Source organism: Pyxicephalus adspersus, chromosome 8, assembly GCF_032062135.1.
Source record: "Pyxicephalus adspersus chromosome 8, UCB_Pads_2.0, whole genome shotgun sequence".
NCBI lineage: Eukaryota > Metazoa > Chordata > Amphibia > Anura > Pyxicephalidae > Pyxicephalus > Pyxicephalus adspersus.
Window position 1 is genome coordinate 52,499,122 of NC_092865.1, and position 20,182 is coordinate 52,519,303.

Here is a 20,182-nt window from a genome sequence, read left to right on the forward strand (position 1 = left end):
CCCGGGAGGCTCTTGGGTGCTTCCTCATAAAGGAGTCTTTTCATCAAAAAAGAAAAAAATTGCAGATCTCACGCATGCGCAGTGAGATCAGCAATTTTTTTTCCATCTACATCACCCAATTTCGTGCCTGGGTCGGGTGATGTAGGAAGAAGAACCCAGAAGAAGAGGAGAAGATGGTGGTGGCTGGAAGACAGATTCCGGGACGACGCGGGACCCGATGGAATACACATCCAAACCGATTAACTGCCCTGTGGGATTAAAGGTGAGTTTAGTTTTGAGTTTAGTTCCTCTTTAATCCCCCCTCAATGAATCTTTAAAAACAAAGTAGATACATTTATACGTGTTCCCCATGGCTATTCCCAGCTCCTGTACTTTTTTGACAGTAGTACACCTGTAATCCCTATACCAAAAAAAAACAAAATTAACATTAACCATTAACCCCTAAGTATTCTGCAAAACTAACTTTAGAAATATTCAGTTTCCATGTCTATCACAGCTTTAAGGATTTCAGCAAGTCCTCCCATCCCTGTGCAGCGCACAATGAGTTGGGTTGAAAAAGGTTTGTTTTGCGTTTGGAACTTCCTTAGATGCTATCGCAATATCAAAGACAAAGAACAATGGCCTCTCTGCTGCTGCCTACAAGCTTAGCTCATAATTAAAAATAGTCAATCAAGTGATCTCACATAACCTGTTAGGAATCACGCTGCCTTCAGGTATTTGGAGAAGATAAAATTCTGTTCTCTATGAAGTGCTGTCACCAAGTGCTCATTTATTACATTCTGTACAAGAGATAGGGAATAATTTGAATGCGGTCCAGTTTCTTATTGTCATAAGACTGTCTGGCAATTTCCTGATTTTAAAGGACCAGTCCACAAAAATTGTTCTCCATGTTGTAACTGAAACCTGGATGGCTTAATTACCTAGAAGCTTTCTGCAACATGTTTAGCCATGAGATTCCCATTACCACCACTGTGATCTCTGTCCAGGCCATAGTGGGGGTTGTAAAATTTATTCTACGTTGGGTGGACTGTTTACTGTCCTTGGAGTGCTCTCAGTAATGTGAAATAAATAGAATAAATAGAAAAGCCATATCACAATGGATGTGATATGTGAACAGAATCCGGAACTAAAGTGGAATATTTTATCAAATGTATTCTTCTCAATTGTTTTTGACCAAAAGAGACACCCCTTTGTTCCAAACTTTTAGCCAAAAGACACGCCACCCTTACAACAGCATTATTCCTATTGGCTTTTGGCTAGGCTAACCACACACATGAGACAGTGGTCAAAATTTCTCACCTCTCTACAGGTGTTCTGTGTAATCATTTAGATTTAAAATTTAAGCTGGTGGAGGAGGATCCCCGGAGGAGGAGTATTAGCACCTTATCATTAGGGATAAATAAAAAAACCCAGGAAAGATTGACTGTTACTAAATTCCACATTTTCATTTAGGCAATATTTCACTCATGGAGCTGTGTAGGTGAGGTTTGCTGGAGCAAACTATAATATCTTTGTGTTTTATGGGGGAGTTTTTTGCAGTGTATTAAGGGTACGTATTATGTATTTACATTTATGTGCGGTTATGTATTTGCATTTTTTTGTATATATGTCAGTGTTACTTGTGTACTGTTGCTTACATTATTATAGTAGTTTTTCCTTTTTGTATAAAACTTAAAATAATGAAGCCATGAGGGACCATTTTTGGTACAAGACCTGATCCTGGATAGCTGAAAGGAGCTGCAAAAATGTTCAGGGCCCAGTTGCAGCACAGTGTCTGTTGTATCATGGATTAGAATTATTTGTAATAAAGCAGCTGATTGAAAATAAGGGGTCCAGGGTCCAAAAAAAGAAAGGGTCCCAAACTGGTACATGACCTTTTTTATGGAATACAATAAATGCTTTGCCTTAGTGGACCTTATTTATTTAAGTTCTACAAGACTGGAGAAGATTAGAAGAAGACTATCATAGAAGAAACTTTCAGATCCAGCAAACCTGGAAGCATTTCTTGAAAAAAACATTTGCTATTAGTTGGCAGCTATTTGAAATCCTGGACCAGATCCATTTCAGGTTTGCTGGATCATCCAGTTTCTCACATGATAGATGACTTCTTCAGTCTTGAAGTGCTTTAATAAATCAAGCCCTATATATTGGAATGTCAATTACAATGAATTGCACCACAACACAGTACACATTATTGTGACAGGGTTTCATTCAAGCTTCCAGCCCATTGCACCCCTAAAACAACAAAAAATACTTTTATGTTCCCTTTAAATATGGATTTAAAATTCTTTATTTTACCAAAATTTATTAGTTAGCAGTCATATTTCAGGGACATAATAATTAAACTTAGCCCTATTAAGCATCTTACTCTGAACAGCTCATTTATCCTCATTCAGTCTAGATTTAGTAGATTTACTAGATTTAGTATTTTGCAAGGGTAGAATAATAGGCATGTAGCTATTTCCCCATGTGATGTCATCTGCCAGATCATCTCCTGCTTATGAGTATCTTGATATTTGCATAGATCTTCCTGCACCTGGTTGTATATGTCCTTGCAGCCACCATCATTTAGTCCTCTATGAACAATTCATCAACATTGCCATCAGCCTATATACTGGAGCACAGCATGCACCCTGTCCATGCAGAGCTATTTCAGGTCACAATGAATTTAGTGTAATACCTCTAACCATTTTGTATAATATTCAGGGGAGAAGCTGGATCATTTTACAGCTTTTCATCAAAGACCCGCCTGGCATTTATTATACTTTGCCGTACGGATAATATTGCTGCAGCTTTACCTGCGGATTGTTTGACTTTAAGGAGTTAATGTGAACATAAATATGTTCCTACCTGTTTATAAAGCTGTTAATCACAGTCATGGAATGGGAGGAATGTTAAGAGCTTACAGAAGACAGCCTGGGCTAAACATTACCTTACACAAGGAGTGGCCACTCAACAGCGGCACGAGAGGAGCCCCAAGTCTGACAATGAGCCCATTATTGGATAATCTGTCCTGGGGCCGGTGATGAGATTTTGCAAGAACTGGGAGATGTGACACCTAAAGCTGTGACAATGCCAGCCCAGTAATGGGCATCTGGTGCCACACATGTCATATCTTTTATTATAGGTAACAGGCAAAAGACATTCACAATAAATGTCCTATTGTCTAATAATAAGGGAACAAGTGATATTAATTTAAAATCTGCTGTGCCAAAGTCAAAAAGTACAATCATATTTCCCAGATTTTCCAACTTTTTTATAACTTGAAGTCGGATTCAGCATGATTTTTACTATTCTTCATGGCGAATCTGCAGGCTCCTGTCATATGACCCTGCACCATGTGAGTTACATAGAATGGCTTGCAGATCTACAGATTTATAATGGGCACTCCTGGGTATAGATTCAGGGCATCCAGCAGGCTAAAAGATACTTTCTAATAAAGTCAAGAATAAGTACTAAATAGTTAGGCAATTTAGTTTACTGCTGTCAAATTAAGAGATTGAGTATTATGTGTTCAGGGACCATTTAGGGCCAGGGTGTCCAAACTTTTTGCAAAAAGGGACAGATTTGGTGAGGTGAAAATGTTTGGGGGCTGACCATTTAGCACATACTCAGGGTTAGTGTGGACATGGTCTGCGCAGGTCCAACATAGCACATGCCCACCAGGGTGACGTGAGGGATTCCCTGTGCACGATGTTCAGTGTCAGTGGGGGCTCCATGCAGAGCACATTCTTGGAATCAGAGTGGGCGTGGTCCATGCAGGTCCTGCACAGCACAGGCCCACTATAATGACGTAGGGGATTCTGTTTTGGTGACACATTTTAGACTTACCTTTATTTTCGATGGTAATGACAGTATTAACCAGGTCAGGCAGTGAGAAGAAATTGCCCCAATGAAGATACAGATTGCAATTAAAACCAAATCGAGTTCCTATCCTTTCCACATTCTATGCACAACCAAGGAAATGTTTTGGCTGGAGTTACACTTTAAATAACTGCTACCTATATTGTGTAATGATGTCTCTCCTTTGGAGGGGTATTTAAAGGTAAGGAAGCAGCCAAATGAGGGAGCAAAATAGGCAGATGTCTTTTGTTTGTATAATCAAGTGCAAGTTAACTTTAAGGTGACCCGGCTATTAATACAGAAGGAAGGTCCATTTCAGCTCTGTGTATAATCTGATATCGCCAGCAAAGCTGTATTCTCATCTATAGAATTTAGTACTATTGCTTATAATTCATCAATATTTCCTATTGATCTAAAAAAAACATTTTACACTGTTAAAACTAAATATACACCAAATATGCAGTTCAGAACTTCACAACAACTTTCTTTATCTCCCTAACTTTTCAGGGTCAGAGTCTTAAATTTAAGTCCTAAGTTTTCAGCACAATAGGGAGGCAGCTAACATTTCCATAGGAGGCCAGGAATGACAACTTCCATGTTTGTTTGTATAAGTTTTAAATGATGACAGCAAAATTGTGCACAATACGTACTACCTTACCTGGCTGCTTCCTTGTGACAGTACTCAGCACCGTCCCATGTGAATTTTGGAACATATAAATTTTTTTTTAATCCAGTTACCGGTAATGCTTAGATCACTCATAAGTCTGGTAAGTGTGGTTTGAGGGGGATTAGCTGCTGATGCCCTGGATGGAACGTTGTGTTCTTAGCAGCAATGAGGCAAAATTACATTCCATTACAATCCACTGCACCTCATAAGAATCACAAGACATGTATTCCATGCTCCACAGGGCGCTCCAGCTGATATGGTATCCCATTAACCCCCAACATGCAGGGAATAAAACTGTCAGTACAAGGAGCTGGAGTCATAATGAATGCTTTATATAAAAAGAATGACATGAGGAATATGACATTACCAATGTGACTAGCTTTACCTCAAAGGAGCTCACAATCTAATGTCCCTAACATAGTCATATGTCTTTCATACATGACTAAGGCCAATTTGGGGGAAGCCAATTAACCTAACTGCATGTTTTTGAAATGTAGGAGGAAAAGCACAGAAACACGGAGAAAACCTGCAAAATTCATGCAGATAGTGTCCTGGCTTAAATTCAAACATGGGAACCAGTGCTGCAAAGGCCAGAATGCTAACCTTTGAGCCACCGTGCTGTCCGTTTGTAGGTCCCCAAATATCCAAGAGCTCTAAGTGTGATCATATCCTCGTACCTCGTAAGGGATTTTTTTTCAATATTCGAAATAGTTCTTTTGCCACAATCCTTACTTTTTAATGTATTGGTGTTGACTACCATTGTGAAAAGTGGTGATAGTGGTTGGATAAAGTGCTGATCAGTTACTGGATTCAAGAAAGCAGTGTTTTTGATGACCATTTAGGGAAACGTCAGTCAGAAAAAAGAAAGAAAGTGGTGATCCTTCACTTTTTGATAAAAGACCCTCAAGGTGGTAATGTGCTTTTGGGTTGTGAAACTATGATAATGTTCTGAGATCCAGGGGTTGGAGTATATTATGTTTTGGACCCCATGATGTTGGTTAGAGTAAAAGTGCTGTCATTCCACCACTCTCAACCCCATCCCAAAGTCAGTGTGCTGTGGGTGTGGATTTCTTACCAACAAGGATGAAGGATGGCCATTCCTGTCGCCATCTTGTTCTCCTGACAGTCATCTGCAGTCCGGTTTGCTTTAAACTTCACAGCCAAGACACCTTCCTGCAAAAAGAAATATCCAATCAGAACATGACAAACCACATCACCAACCTCATTACTGAATATAATGGAAATTATTAAAATTCATTAAAACTAAAAGATCGCATTTTAATTAAGGCCACATGTCCATCACATAATTCAGTATACATTACTGCTGGCGAACCCCAACTCACAGTGAAGACCATGTTTTACCTCCCAAAAGAAAAGTCATTCTTGCTGGCTAACAAAACATCTTCCCTCCAACCGAACAAAACACTCAAATATATAGTACAAAATGGCCTGATGGCTATTTATTGATAAAACACCTATTAATATTAGGTAATATCACACTTTACAGGTAATATATACCTAATAACACTATAACAAAGGATACATAACCTGAATTACCAGTTTAACCAAATCACAGTTTAACCAACCCAGTTGCAAGTCCTAGAAGGCATTACCCATTCCACCACCATCAACTTGCAACAGCAATCTGTACCCCATTGATATTGTAGGTTGCAACCCCACTGCTCCGGAAACAATATCAATTACCAGCAGAATATTCTCCCACCCAATTTTCACTTTCCGCTAAATTCATACCACAAGATGGCTCTCCACCAACTCCATCACATAATCCACATACTGCCCTGGTGGACCGTAAACCGCCAAACCAAGGGACAACCCTCACCAACCAGCCCCAACCGAAACAAGTTTAGCCAAAAATTAGGAGGGAGGTAGAGACACTTTCACCCTGTCTTTTTGTCCTCAAATTGCCAAACCCAAAGAACAAATCTCACCAACCAGCCCCAATGAAAACAAGTTCAAGCAAAAATTGGGAAGGGGTAGGAAACTTTCACCCTGTTGTACTATCCTCTTATGCTATCTTTCTGTCTACACAATGCTATATCCCCTTTTTCCTGCCCTAGTTTTCTTCTTATATCAATACCAACCCTGAACCTTCTTTTACCTCTCTCTCCAATCTTTCGCCCAGTCATGTTAACCCTCCGGTAATCTCCTGTCTCTTACAGGCTCCAGGCCCTACTGTACCACTCGCTCTCAAATTATTTAGCAAAGGTTTGTGGACTGTAAACATCCATATGAGCTTGTTGGGCATCCCATTCCAAAGCCAATGCTGTTTGTATAGAGATGGCCTCCACCCTTTGCAGCTGCAACATCCTCAACTCCCCTGGGAGGATTTTGCGTGTGTCTCTAGAAATCTGTGCTTTAGTCTAAAAGGCAATTTTGAGTTAGGTACTGATGTTGGATGAAAAGACCTGCCTTGCAATCAGTGTTCCAATTAAAGCCAAAGGGTGTTTATTAGGGATGAGGTCGGAGCTCTGTGCAGGCCAATCTAATTACTCCATGCCAAACCCAGCATACTACAGTTTTTGTTGCTGGATTGTGTACAGCAGTACCATTATATTAAAATAGAAAAATACCTTCAACAAACTGTTACTGGAAGGCTAGAAGTACACGTACAAGTAAACTAGTTTCAATGTCTTTGTTTGCATTAACATTGGTCTTCACCTGAAACATCTGAATGCAATATTTTGCCTCCAAACCTTTGGCTATAAAATGTATAACAACTTGTCAATAAAAATATGCATAAACAAAATACAAAATGTCACCGCCCAGATTATAGCTGTCTCTTTGTGCACTCTCACTATTTATACATTTTTAATTGAGATTTCAAAAGATCAAAAAGTAAAAACTAATGTTATTATAAAATTCTTATTTATTGACCAATACACAAATTTTATATTCAATTGTAAATCACAATTTATAGGATTGGTTAAAAGTGATTTTAGTGAACCCTAGTACCCCTAGCCTATAATTATCTTTGATTTTTATATCTCCCATTATTTTGAAATGAAAACAATGATACTTTTAAGTACAACTGTGTTTACGAAAAAATGTACAGCAAAAGTAAAAAATATTTAAAGCAGAATTCTTACCAAAGATTACTTTTAGTATTTTATAGCATTTCTTTGAGTTTTCTCAAAACTTTTTTTGTTAAATAAAAAAAAAAAAAAAAAATATATATATATATATATTGTATGGTATATGTGTATGGTATGATACGTATCATATATATGTATGGTATATTTATCCTTGCAAATTGCAAAGGGAAAAATATTAATATACATCTAGCGCCAATAAGCTCATAGACAGAAAATTCCTGTTAATACAAGGTATTTGGGTACTGAAGTGCTTAGACAAAATACTACATTTGATGTTAATTAATTGAAGTTTTTGACAAGTCATAAAAAAAGTATAAAAAGCAGTGGATTTGCAAGGTGTGTAGATGTCCCAGCTACCTCAAACAATCGCTCTGTGCCTCATTCTACCCCAGATGCCCCTTTTTTTTTTGCCCCATATATAGATCTCTCTCTATACATATAAATATATATATATATATATATATATATATATATATATATATATATTGCCAATCATATTTGTACACTTCTGATTCATGGCAGTGTCATGTTCTTTGTCCACACATTTTGTTCATTAAGGCCCCTTTTTCTTTGTTCCTATTGGGTGCTGTGCTTGTTTTTCCTAGAATGTCATGCAGTACAGCAGGAAAGAGAAAGCTGCAAACAGAAGCAAGCTGGAGCAAAGAGGACCAAACACATAAGACAACTTTTTTTCTACCATAGTATACAGCAAAGTGCACCATATTGCCATCCCACTGTTTGCAATGCGCCAGTACTGCTGTTGGCTTATAATGAATTGTGACATGATTTCACTGTGTTTTGTGCTGCATTGTTTGTGCCAGGAGCAGCATGCAGCCACCTCTCATGGCTCCTGAATACCGCAGGCTGCAGCGCATTTCAAAACACAGAATGTGCCATGAATAAACCTACCAATGAACTCTTCTCTGTGAGACCGTATAAAACTCAGGTGGCTATAGGAAAAATACAAGCAAATAAAATGTTTGCAATGTAAAAGCCATAAGAATGAGTTACCCACACACAGAGAACGGTCCGTCCTTTTATTATAGGGGTCCGCCCTCCCAGCATGCACTGGTCACGCATGGGTCAGTAGTAATAGCTCCATGGATGGTGACAATTAGCTGCTTTTGTAAAGGTCAATTATAGATAAATCCACAAAACCAATTAAAATATTCCCATTGAACGGAACTCCTATATTACATTATAATGATTCATTAAGGCTACTTAAGCTATTTCCTTTGCAGAGCAAAAAAAGTCCTCAGCTTTCAACACTTTTGGGTGTGTTGCATGTCTGTGTGTTAAGTATTGTATGTGATAGAGGATGGATAAAGAGATATATAAGGTCTGTAATATTAAAAATGGGCTCTCTCCAGTGCTGATGACCCGATGCCATGTGACCAAGGCCTGGCCATGGGGTGACCAGAACCGGTGGCCTGTCTTGGGTTCTTAAGCAAGGGACAGATCTGTAACCCAATGCTGTTGAAGTAGTTGCACTCATGGAAGGGTAGGAGGGAGGTTGCACCTTGAAATTAATCACCTTGGATGCTAACAGACCTTGTCCCAGCACTGCGTATGAGACCAAATCAATTGGCTTTTAGACCTGGAAACATCACTCAGCCCCGCAGCATAATCTTCAGTGAAGGTACCTATTTAGCCATTGTACTCCTCTTCATTTATTCATCACAGCAAAATTGGTAACTCATTCTTAACTTTTGGTTATAGATCAGTTTAAGGATTCAAAAAGCTTTACACAGTGACTGAAGGTAAGAAGGCAACCTCTTGTCCCCTGATTCTATTCCATATAACCTTTCACTATGGGAACTCCTTGGAATGGTGGTTGTGAACACAAAACTCCTGAAACTGAGGACATCTTTGGATGTAAGAATCTAAATGTATATGGAGCCAATGCTTATTTGGGTTTGTACAGTGAATGGAAGGGTAAAAAGTCCCATCAGGTTTTATTCTGTGCCTTGTGCTGGAGATAACAATGCAAACTTTGCCAAAATAATAGGAATTTTCTCCATAATGAAACATTCAGATGAGACTCACTGAAAAGAGGATCAGCCACAGAGCGAGGTCAACATTGCAGGGGGTGACCATATATACATTCCATCCAATACTGGGCAATAAGAAAGGTCATTCCACGGACCTCAGAGCCCCAGAAGAGCTGACAATCTTCCTTCCTTCCTTTCTCCCTCCCTCTATCCCTTCCTTCCCTCCTTCCTTCCATCCTTCCTTCCTCCCTCCCTCTATCCCTTCTTTCCCTTCTTCCTTCCTTCTTCCCTCTATCCCTTCCTGTCTATATCCCTTTCTCCTTCCTTCCTTTCCTTCCTTTTCCTCCAAGGTAGTCATCAACCAGTTAATAGTTTAGGTTACACCACATATAATTTAATATTGATTTTTTTTTATTGATTAGCTCAAAGTATTATTCATATAAAATTGCAAATATGCAAATCTATCCCTTGGATCCCCAATTGTTTTAAAGCTGAAGAAGGAATCTATGGGATCCCAGAGGATAGAATCATTTTAACCTTGAGGTAATGAATACATGATTTGATACATGAAAATGATTTGTAGATATTGTTATATAAGTCAATACATTGGACTTGATTTATTAAAGCCCCCCAAGAAGATAAACTATCACGGGAGAACCTGGAATGGATCTGGTCCAGGATAAAAAGCATTTGCCAACTAATAGCAAATGTTTTTTTAAGAAACCTATTCAAGATTTGCTGGATCACCCAGGTTCTCTCATCTACTATCTCCTATCTAATGCAGTTAAGCCCATAAATATTTGGACAGAGACTTTTTTCTAATTTTGGTTCTGTACATTATCACAATTATTTTAAATGAAACAACTCAGATGCAGTTGAACTGCAGACTTTCATTTAAAGTCGTTTCATTTAAAATGTATTGTGGTAATGTACAGAACCAAAATTAGAAAAAAGTTCTCCCTGTCCAAATAGTTATGGGCCTAACTATATCTATCTGATTCATCATCCTATCTATCCTTCTATCTCTATCTAGAAAATGTATTTCGGGTGTATCAGTGGCTGCAGCTTTCATTAAACAATCACAGTAGGTGAACCTTGCTTGTGCATTCACATTCACTTTTCTAAAACTACGCCTCATACTTTTTGTATCTCTATTAGAAAACTTGTGAAATTAATTGCAGAGGAAATAAAAAACAGTTGCAGTGAAGTTTTCCTGGAGTGATTTGCGCACCCCCATATACTCTGTGTATTTTATCAGATTTTTCAGTCTTTGTACCCGCTCTCCCCCCTTCATTGTGTGTGATGGCTGGACGGACTGACCTCAATTCATAAGTAGAATTTAAAATCAGTTACCTTGGGGCTGTGCGTCAGAGCTGGCTCGTCTTCCAATCTTGTGCGACCACAAGATAACCGTCAGCCTTATCTGCCAACTTGGCCCAGGGACCGCCAGGGCACAGCTTTCCCAGTGCACGGAGGGTGTTATACCAACTTCCAGCGTGAGAACACTAGCAATGTGAAAACAAACAAGCAGGGAAGGAGCTAGCGGGCAGGAATAACCGGGACATTCTTCCCCCCTCCATTCTGATTCCAAATGGAGCGATTCTTATTCAAATTGGTACTGTCACTGGTGAGCGGAGGTCTGAAAGGGGAGCGTATGGTTTCCAGGCTACAGGAATGCAGAGCTTGATTCTTTCTGCTCTGTGGGTCATACACTAAGCCTGGAGCCTCTGCTGCTTTTTTATTAGTAACCGTCCTGTGGCCCGCTGCTGCAGGCCTTTTTCCAAGTCTTACCGGGCTGGGTATTGGCCGGCCATCCCTGTATGCTGCCCCTTAGACTCATATGGGCACTTTACACAGAGGGCGGACAAAATAACAGAAACACCACAGGCAAAGTAGAAACTCAGTTATAGATTTAAACACAGGCAAGTCAATGATTGGCTGCTGGATGGCAATATATGTCAACTGTAAAAGCGGTGTGATAGTTAGCACTTTGATATAAGCAAAGTGAGGCAGTCAAAAATTGATAAATGCATCAATACTAAATGCAAAATTATAATTCATACCAAGATATAACAAATAGGAATCATGGAAGAAACTCAAAATAAATATGAAACCTTACTAAGGAACTATTGATTTTGCTGCAGTGTGTAACATGCGCATTAACCTGCACTTATTGTGAGCCCTGACATGCATTGCACTGCAACTGGCAACTCAATGCTGGATATGTTGTAAGCCTTTCCTATTAAGACTGGATGGTAAAAGTGCCACTGTGTTATAAGATTCACTCTTCATTTATCTAATGCGTTTGAACTAAAGTGCACTGCAACAGCCTTATATTGCATTGTGCTATAAAAATACAATTTAGATTTGTGAACCATTGCCAATCACAGCCTATTCATATTGAATGTGGTGTATTTTTACAATAAATGGTGTCAATACACCGCAATGACCTGGAGAAATGTGAATAAGCCTTAATGAACATGCAGCATTTTTTTTTACAATGCAATGAACACACATGCATTATTGCACATTATCTATATCAGCTTGTTGCGGTGCTATTCATTGTCATTGACCCATGATATATTAACTTATTACTACTAACTAATTACTGTGCCTTGTGTTGGAAAAATATGTTCATATCTGGTCCATTGGCAGCCCATTTTTAGGGCAAGTACAGGAATATCTGACACTCATACATTATTAAATGCACCAAAATGGACAGATGTGAAGTGGCCCTAAACATTCTCCCACGAGTTTCCTGACGGTGTTCATGTCTATTTACCACAATGCATGTGATATGCATTTTTTTAATGGGCAAGTATTGAGCCACATTTACAGGGTACATTGGGGTGCTATTTAAAATAAATGTGCCTCACTGCATCACAGATCATACATGACAATACATTTCATTGTTCTGGCCTCAATCTGTCAGTATGAAGCCTGTTCTGCACATCGTTCTATGAATCTCTAAGGGAGCCTTTCTCAAACTTTTTAACATGGGTGAACTGCTTGAAATAACTTTTAGGTTGTCAGGGAATCCCTGCTATAATACTCATATCCACAGATCAGAGTACAGAATTCCTCTTACACTGCTGGCCATTGGGAAGAATGTCACCCTTACAGATAGCCAAAAAGATCATTAAACAGACCTGGGAGGTTAAAATAGCTTTTTGCTCAGGAAATCCCCAGCAACCTCTGGAATAACCCTGGATGAGAAATACTGGTCCATGTCATGAATCAACACTCATCTGAATGATGTTCAATTCCATCAACATGTCCAATATTAATGTCAATTGTCCATTGAAAAATCAGTAGATTGTACTACCACACATCGCCATTGACGCACAAATAATTCTCTACTATTGCTTCCTTATAGTTAATAAAAATGCAAAATGATCAATATGTTTTCCCCTTGATCACTCAAGTGTATATGTGCATTCTCCAAAATTCAGTTATCAGATTCTCATATGATCAATAGAAATTTCCCAATATGGTGAACAACTTTCTTTTTAATTCTACACCTGATATCAATCACTTTTGGTTGATCTAATTCAGGAAGAAGGAATCACTTTATAGTTGATTTTATGAATCAAATCAAACTGCACGATTGGATGGAAAAATTAACCCACATGTATCCAGCATTCAGCTAGCAATGTGATTCTTTCGATTGATTAGATGAAAGCATCAAATCAATTATAAATCAATCAAAACAATTATATATATGGCCAAGTTTTCAAATAATAAGCAGAATGTGAACTGAAAATAAATCTATTATTTAACCATTGTATGGTAATTGATAATATTTTTTGGGCTCCATTTATAAAGCAAGGAATCAGACATTCCCTTCAACTTTCCCTCATAGGAATTTTCCAGGTTCACACGTTTTAATGACAATAATAGATTCCCACCAGGGAATGTTTGAGGGAATGTCAAATTCCCTGTTTTATAAATAGAGCCTTTTATATATTGATGACAATATTGATTAGATAAAAAAGTGAAAGTGATTGAAATTCAGTTCATTTATTAAACAATTATATAACATATTGAATATCGTCATCGATCTGCAGGATCAGTATTAACCGATCTCACCAATGATAGAAAAGAATACAATTGGAACCATGTATGCCAACATTATAAAGACATAATACTCATACTATTAGAAATATAATAAATCATGTTGTGATATTTAATTTTTTTTGTCTTTTTTTATATATGAATCACTGTGTTATCTGTGACAATGATAGGAATTGTGTCTAAATCTGATTGACAGCTTTCCATGGAATGTTTGCCCCTGGTGACTCCTCAGGTGGCCGATGTCCCCGTCCTGCGAAGTTGTTTGCGGTCCCCCGATTCCCGAGTTTTCTTGTGTATTGTTTACATAACCAGAACATGAATGGCTGAGCAATCAGGGCCACGTCAAGTCAACAGCTTCCCAAGCAGCTAATTAATAGCAACAGGAATTTGTCTCTCCAGGATTAATAAGCGGATGTGTGAGGTCGCTGGAAATAATTAGCAGGCGTCCTAATTGGACGAGAAATTCTCACAATTGGGCGACCCTGGTGGCTGCACATAACTGGTGGATGGTTGCATGGTGTGAGGTGTGAATCCATGTTATTGATTGATTTTCTATTAATATTATTATTTATCAATATCCCAATTATAATTATGATCAATTTAAATTGATGCCTGCGATTATCTACAAGTATCAAATGTTCTAGATATTCTAGCTTTCTTTTCATTATATTAGGTGGACTTAAAGCTTTTTTATTTGTGTGTCAGCCTACCAAAAATCTGTAATCATCTATAGGGTGAATCTGCTTTAAAAAAATAGGCACCACACAGGAGTGGAGTTACCCTTTAAAAGAAATGAATGGTATTTCCAGCTGAAGTATAAATGAAATGTTTTCATTCCTCTAATATACTATAAATATATTTTATCTGCCCATCTGTGTTTTTAAACAGAAGCTTCAAATCCATCACCTATTTCCTGTTATGGCAGACGACACCATGGGCTCGGTGGTGTAATATTTCCCTACAGACAAGGGAGACGTGACCTGTGCTGCTCCTTCCTACACATAACCTGGGAAATTCTTTCAGATCATTTGTGTCCCCTCCGGGAAATGGATGAGTCAGGTGATGTATGCGGGTCATCATGCAGTCCTGGACTGAAGCTGCCTACTCTGATTTCACTGCACACTTTGAGCATCACACAATGTGCATTAGCAATCAGAAAGATCCGCCCCATTTCCTGATTGGAGAATGTTCAACATCATCTAGCCCCTCCCTCCTTAGCCTGACTGTCCCTGGTCCAGTCCCTTTCATTCATTGGATTGCAGTTTCTCCAAATGAGGAGTCTCAGCATCCCATGTGTTACCTAGGACTATCTACATGCAGACTCCACCTCCTCCAGATTGGCAGCCACCCATCCATGCATTTGCATAACTCCTCCCAGGAGCCAGCCCACTGCTTGCCCTTCCCACCAACCCACCAGCCTTGGGTATTGTTGGTTTTTTGTCAAATTTACCCCAATATTCGGGTTGATTTGGTAGCCAAATTTGAATTCCATTAAAGTCACTGGGGGAAAATTTCTACATTTAAATGGATAAACTTCAGCCAATGACAGGTACAGGGTACGGCACAGCCAATCCAACCAACGTACCTGTTATTGTCCCAGGTTCCAAATCTGATTGCCGAACATTGGTAAACATTGGCTTTGTTCGCTTTGGGTTTAAATTAATGCAGGACTGAAGCCGGACACCAAGCCCAGCCCTAATCTTCCTGCATTGCAAAGAGTAGCACAGTGATTTTTGCATGTGCAAAGACCCAGGGGCCCCAGTATCCCCAACACAGAGATCTCCCCCCTGGAGCCCTGGCATGATCCTGACAGATCCTCTTCTGTGCAGGAGAATCCCTGTTGTTTGCACAGTGGTGTGGCCGACAGGTGAGGGACATGTCTCAGCAGGCCCATGTTACCTAAACACAGCGCCTACAGCTGGGGAAATCTAAACAGGAGGCTCGGCGTGATCTCAGCCTTTGTTACAGCCATAGAAGAGAATCTATAGAGGGAGTCAAAACGACAGGAAACTGAGCAAAGAAAAATCACAGCTCTGTAAATATGCACTTTGCACCGAATTGTCATGTGCGGGAAACTTTTCAGTGCTGGGAGTGTCTGCAGATCATACATGAAGGGCATTCCATATACACGCCAAGCAGACATATGGCACAAGGGATGTGTTATTATTGGGGGATCAACCTGTCCTTCAGAATGTGGGTAGTTTTACAGAAATGGTTAGAAACCAAGGGCCCCCACCTTCTCCAGGGCCACAATGGACACAATGGTAGGGTGTGCAGGAAGCAGGAAGCTGGAATGCAGTGCTATTTGGGCCCCATTTAAAGTTGCCCTAATGTGTTATCCACCAGTGAGGCCAGGTGCAAGTCCTATGTTGTTCTTGCCTGCCCACTTCTATGGTATGTGTGGCCCCTTGGCTCATGCCCAATATGGTTTCGTAAAGTGCACCTGTCACAACACCTAGTTGGAGTCCATTACAAAATACAAATTTTCTGGCTATCTCTGGAACTTTTTGGATCAGCATGACTATATGCAACTAACATTCTCAGAAAGAGAGGATGGCAATGATGGCCCAGGTTAATCACAGAGTTCCATTAAAGCCATTATCAGACTATTATTGGCTGCCATGCAGTGATCCAGAGATAGGGGGCAGCTATGTTCTGAAATCTGTAATAAAAAAAAGATATGATCCTGCCACAAGGATACTAATTTAGGCACTTCCTGTAAAAGGGTGACAACGCTTTATAAATTTCATAGTTGTACACCTGCGTTGTCACACTGTCCAATGCCATGCAACTATAGCTGGAGTGCATGCAGATAGCAAGTGGCTGCAAAGAGGCTGCAAACCTGCAGCGGGGAGATACAACAGTAGAAGATACATTTTATCATCATCAGATTATAATTATTTATGACACACAATGTTCTGGCAAACCAAATATCAATGAACCAGTGTTCACAGATCCCTTAAAGATATGAAGCGTACATCAGTCTGTTTTACCAAAGAGCTTACAATCTAGTGGCAACAAATACACACCTATAGAGCTAATCTATTACAATGACTCCCAATTCATGGAGCGTACCAACAGTCCCTGGTAGGAAGTGATCTCAGAACACCGGTGCTGCAAAACCAATGCGCTGTCCTCTGTTTCTGCTATTTGTCATCTCATCCTTTAGTAGGAAAAGTAAAATATCTTTCAGATTGTCAGCAGATTGCAACTTGTTTTGCATATGTGACCTCATTCTTGGCATAAATATTGGGCAGCCCAGCCACCTCTAAACACAACGCCGAAGCTAAAGGTATGCGCCGGCCTTTGTGAAATCACAGCCTGGCAGAGGCTCATGTAGGGATAATTGTGCCAACGCAAAGGAGGCTGTGCCAGGGCTGAATGAAAGGGTGAGCGAGATTGTCAGCGGCAAAGTGCATGCAGCTATGGAGCTGAGCACCATTTAGAAGACAGAGGGCCCACCTTGCAAACTATCACCAACGTAAATAAAAGGATCAAAGCAAAAATAAATATTTTAAATGGAAGTGTATAGAATAGAATGGTATCCCCAAATGGTTGGTCATCACATGCAATGCCTTTGAGTATTAATAGAAAAAAGCATATTGGTTGATCTCAATGGGCTCATTTTTCAACCTTTGTACCTAGCAGAGCCCCACCCTCCTTGCATGTCATTCTCTTTGGGGAGTGTCTAAATACTAACTGTGCTGGCCCAGCTACTTTGCCCCTCCCTGCACCATAAGAATGAGTTGAAGAAGAATATTACAGGGTGCCACATGAGTGATAGCTCTAAACCTGCTGAGCTCACATCCAAGATGGCACCACCAAATATCAGCCTTGGGCCTTTGGGATGGCTACACATGGGAAGATACTATTGGTTCATAGCAGCATTTTTGTATTTTTGTATCAGGTGAATAATATGAATGTAAACTATGGTTAGTGTGGTGACGGGGTCTCTTTAATGTTAAAGGACAAAATGCCTCGCCTGAAGGGTTGTTCCCACAAGGCTGAGTTGATATGCACATTGGAATGCATTGTAGCCCAATCTGTGTGCAGAAAATGATGCATGCTGCATGTAGGAATGCATGGCAATCTTGTACTGCAATGCCCTGGGAAGGTACTTTTGGGGTGCCATTAGAAATGAATGGCACTGCTTGTGATGACAACCCTTGTTTGTGCGCCATTCAGAAGATAGTTTCACCAGCAGCCTGACTTTAGGGGCTAAACAGAATTACTTTGCCAATAGGAGAGGGCTCATATTGGACAGATAAAAGGGGGAGGCAATGGGCAGTGCCATCCAGAAAGAGAAGAAAGCTGGAACCCAGTAACTAAATAAAACTAGTTTCAGAGAGGAGAGGATTTTAGGATGCAACAGCAGGCATCTGGTGATGTCTTTCCTGTATGTTTAGTTTATAATGCATTGAATACTAGACAGGTTCACTTTAAGAATGATGCAGTTATACTCGTCCCTGGACTCCTTTATCTCTCAGGGGTCTCCTGCAGCACCTGCCATAGTTCCTGACTCTGCAGAGTGAAATTTGTGCAATTTTTACTTCTACCACATTCTTCATAACAGAAAATGAATAAAAAGCCTGATATAAGGAGCCAAACCGAGGGACAGAAGGTGGTCTCACACTCCAGCATTCACCACATTCTGCACCTTCAGCGCCAGCTGCGCCAAACCTTTGGGGTCCATTTATAATAAAGTGGCGATCAGATATCAGGCAACACTTCTCCATTTTTGGAAATCGCCACTTTAAAAACATTCTATTTATAAAAATGTGAACAATCGAGTTTTAAATATTAATAATCAGTGCATTGATTGCCATTTCCTGAATTGGTGAATATTGGTGGTGAATACCCAGTCGGCACTTTTTCTATCAGCAGTCGGTGGCGGTAGACAGTGGCCCAAAGCCTATAGTTACAGCCGCCAATCACCACCTTGGAGATCACTGCAGAGGTGTCAATCAGGGTGAATAAAACACTGGTGATCGCTATTGATCCCTATGGAGTTCTCATCTTTCAAATGCGATCTGATGATTAATAAGTTTTCTTTGAGCAGAATAGTAAAATGCAATAGCTGCATGGTGATCACACTGAACAGCGCCAATATTTTCAGCCAATCTGCACTTTTATAAATCAGGTGAATTAAAAAGTAATTACTTAATGATAATGCTAGAAATAAAAGAACCCGAATAGGTGGCGAGGAAGCAAATACCTGATGTGACAAAGGTGCACAATAATCAGCACAGCCTGACTTGCTTGGGGTTGTGCCAGTGTGTCCTTTGCAGCAGGACAAAGTCTTTTTGTATCAGATATAGGAAGCAATAAAAAAGTTTGCACTCACCTGCAGTGCAAGTTCTGTAAGTGTGCCCACTGGGGTCCCAGACGTGGGAGAAGACAGTTCCACCTCTCACTCCGCCGGCTTATCTTCCCAACCTTTTTTTCATAGCTGTGGGGTGTATCCAGCCTGCTGGTGCCCTGCCAAGAACTGGGAGTGGGCGAGAACTGTCAGTGTGTTTGCAATGCAATGATACCTGTCCTGCTTTACTCCCAGCACCTGAGCCCAGACCCCCACAGCCCCCTTTTACCCCTCTCACCGTCCTCCCTGGAAAGGAGCAGATGGGCTGTAGCCGTCCTGTCAAGGTGTGCAGACAAATGGGGAGATATGATTTCTCCTTTCTTTTTTTTCTTGTTGGGTATAACCTTTGATATAGAAGGTATTGTTCTACAGATCATGTTACACCCAACCTGCCACCACGTGTAATGTTCCAGCAGAAAAAAAAAAAGTATTTAAAGCCAAACAGGCAGACAAAAAATATATAATAACAATACAGGTATTTTTTTTATAATTAAAGATAAAAAAAATAAAAAATATATAAATTTATATTTTATATATGAAATATATTATTATAAATATTATAACATATATATATATACATATATATACAACAAATTATAATAACTAAAAAAAAAGTTTTATTATATTTTTAAAAAATATTTAAAAGTTCTTTCGAAAAAGCATAAATAAATGTGTTTATTTATTAAAATTACTAAATCTGAAAGCAATGTGATTATTTTTTGAATAATAATAACAATAAAATGATGTGTGATGTTAGATCATTTCAGCTGATCTCCAGGCAGATATATATAAAGAAAAAAAAAAACAGCAAAATGGGACTTTTCAGTTACAACAACTAAAATTTACAGCTTTATTAGCACACAATTGGCAATAAAAACACAGAATTTTTTTAACAATTACACATGTGCTCATCTTTACCAAACACCGTCCATCGGTAACATCCTGGTTACTTGTAGAAGAACAGGCTACTGATGGACAGTGTTGGTAATGATGACAGTCACACATATATTTGTTAAAAAATTCTGTGTTTTTATTGTGAATCTGCACCCACTAGGTATTGTACAGGGCTATATATATATGATGGTGCTTTAAAAACACAGTTTTTTTTATTATTATTATTATTATTATTATTAAT

General features: G+C 39.4%; 1 protein-coding gene across 3 annotated transcripts in view; it reads right to left on the reverse strand.

Moving 5' to 3' along the window:
- Positions 1 to 19,411, reverse strand: part of LOC140337095 (laminin subunit beta-1-like) — a 62,850-nt gene extending 43,439 nt beyond the window's left edge. Inside the window, exons 1-3 of one of the 3 annotated variants that reach the window (XM_072420636.1) lie at positions 19,286 to 19,407; positions 19,033 to 19,176; positions 5,586 to 5,683 (exon numbers count right to left, since the gene is read on the reverse strand). In XM_072420636.1, the coding sequence (XP_072276737.1) occupies positions 5,586 to 5,640 (55 nt within the window). In that variant the 5' untranslated portion in view covers positions 5,641 to 5,683; positions 19,033 to 19,176; positions 19,286 to 19,407. Of the gene's footprint in view, positions 1 to 5,585; positions 5,684 to 10,967; positions 11,208 to 19,032; positions 19,177 to 19,285 lie in introns of those variants that run through there. The other 2 variants (XM_072420638.1, XM_072420637.1) reach the window with 2 other exon arrangements.
- Between the last annotated feature and the right edge of the window lie 771 nt (positions 19,412 to 20,182).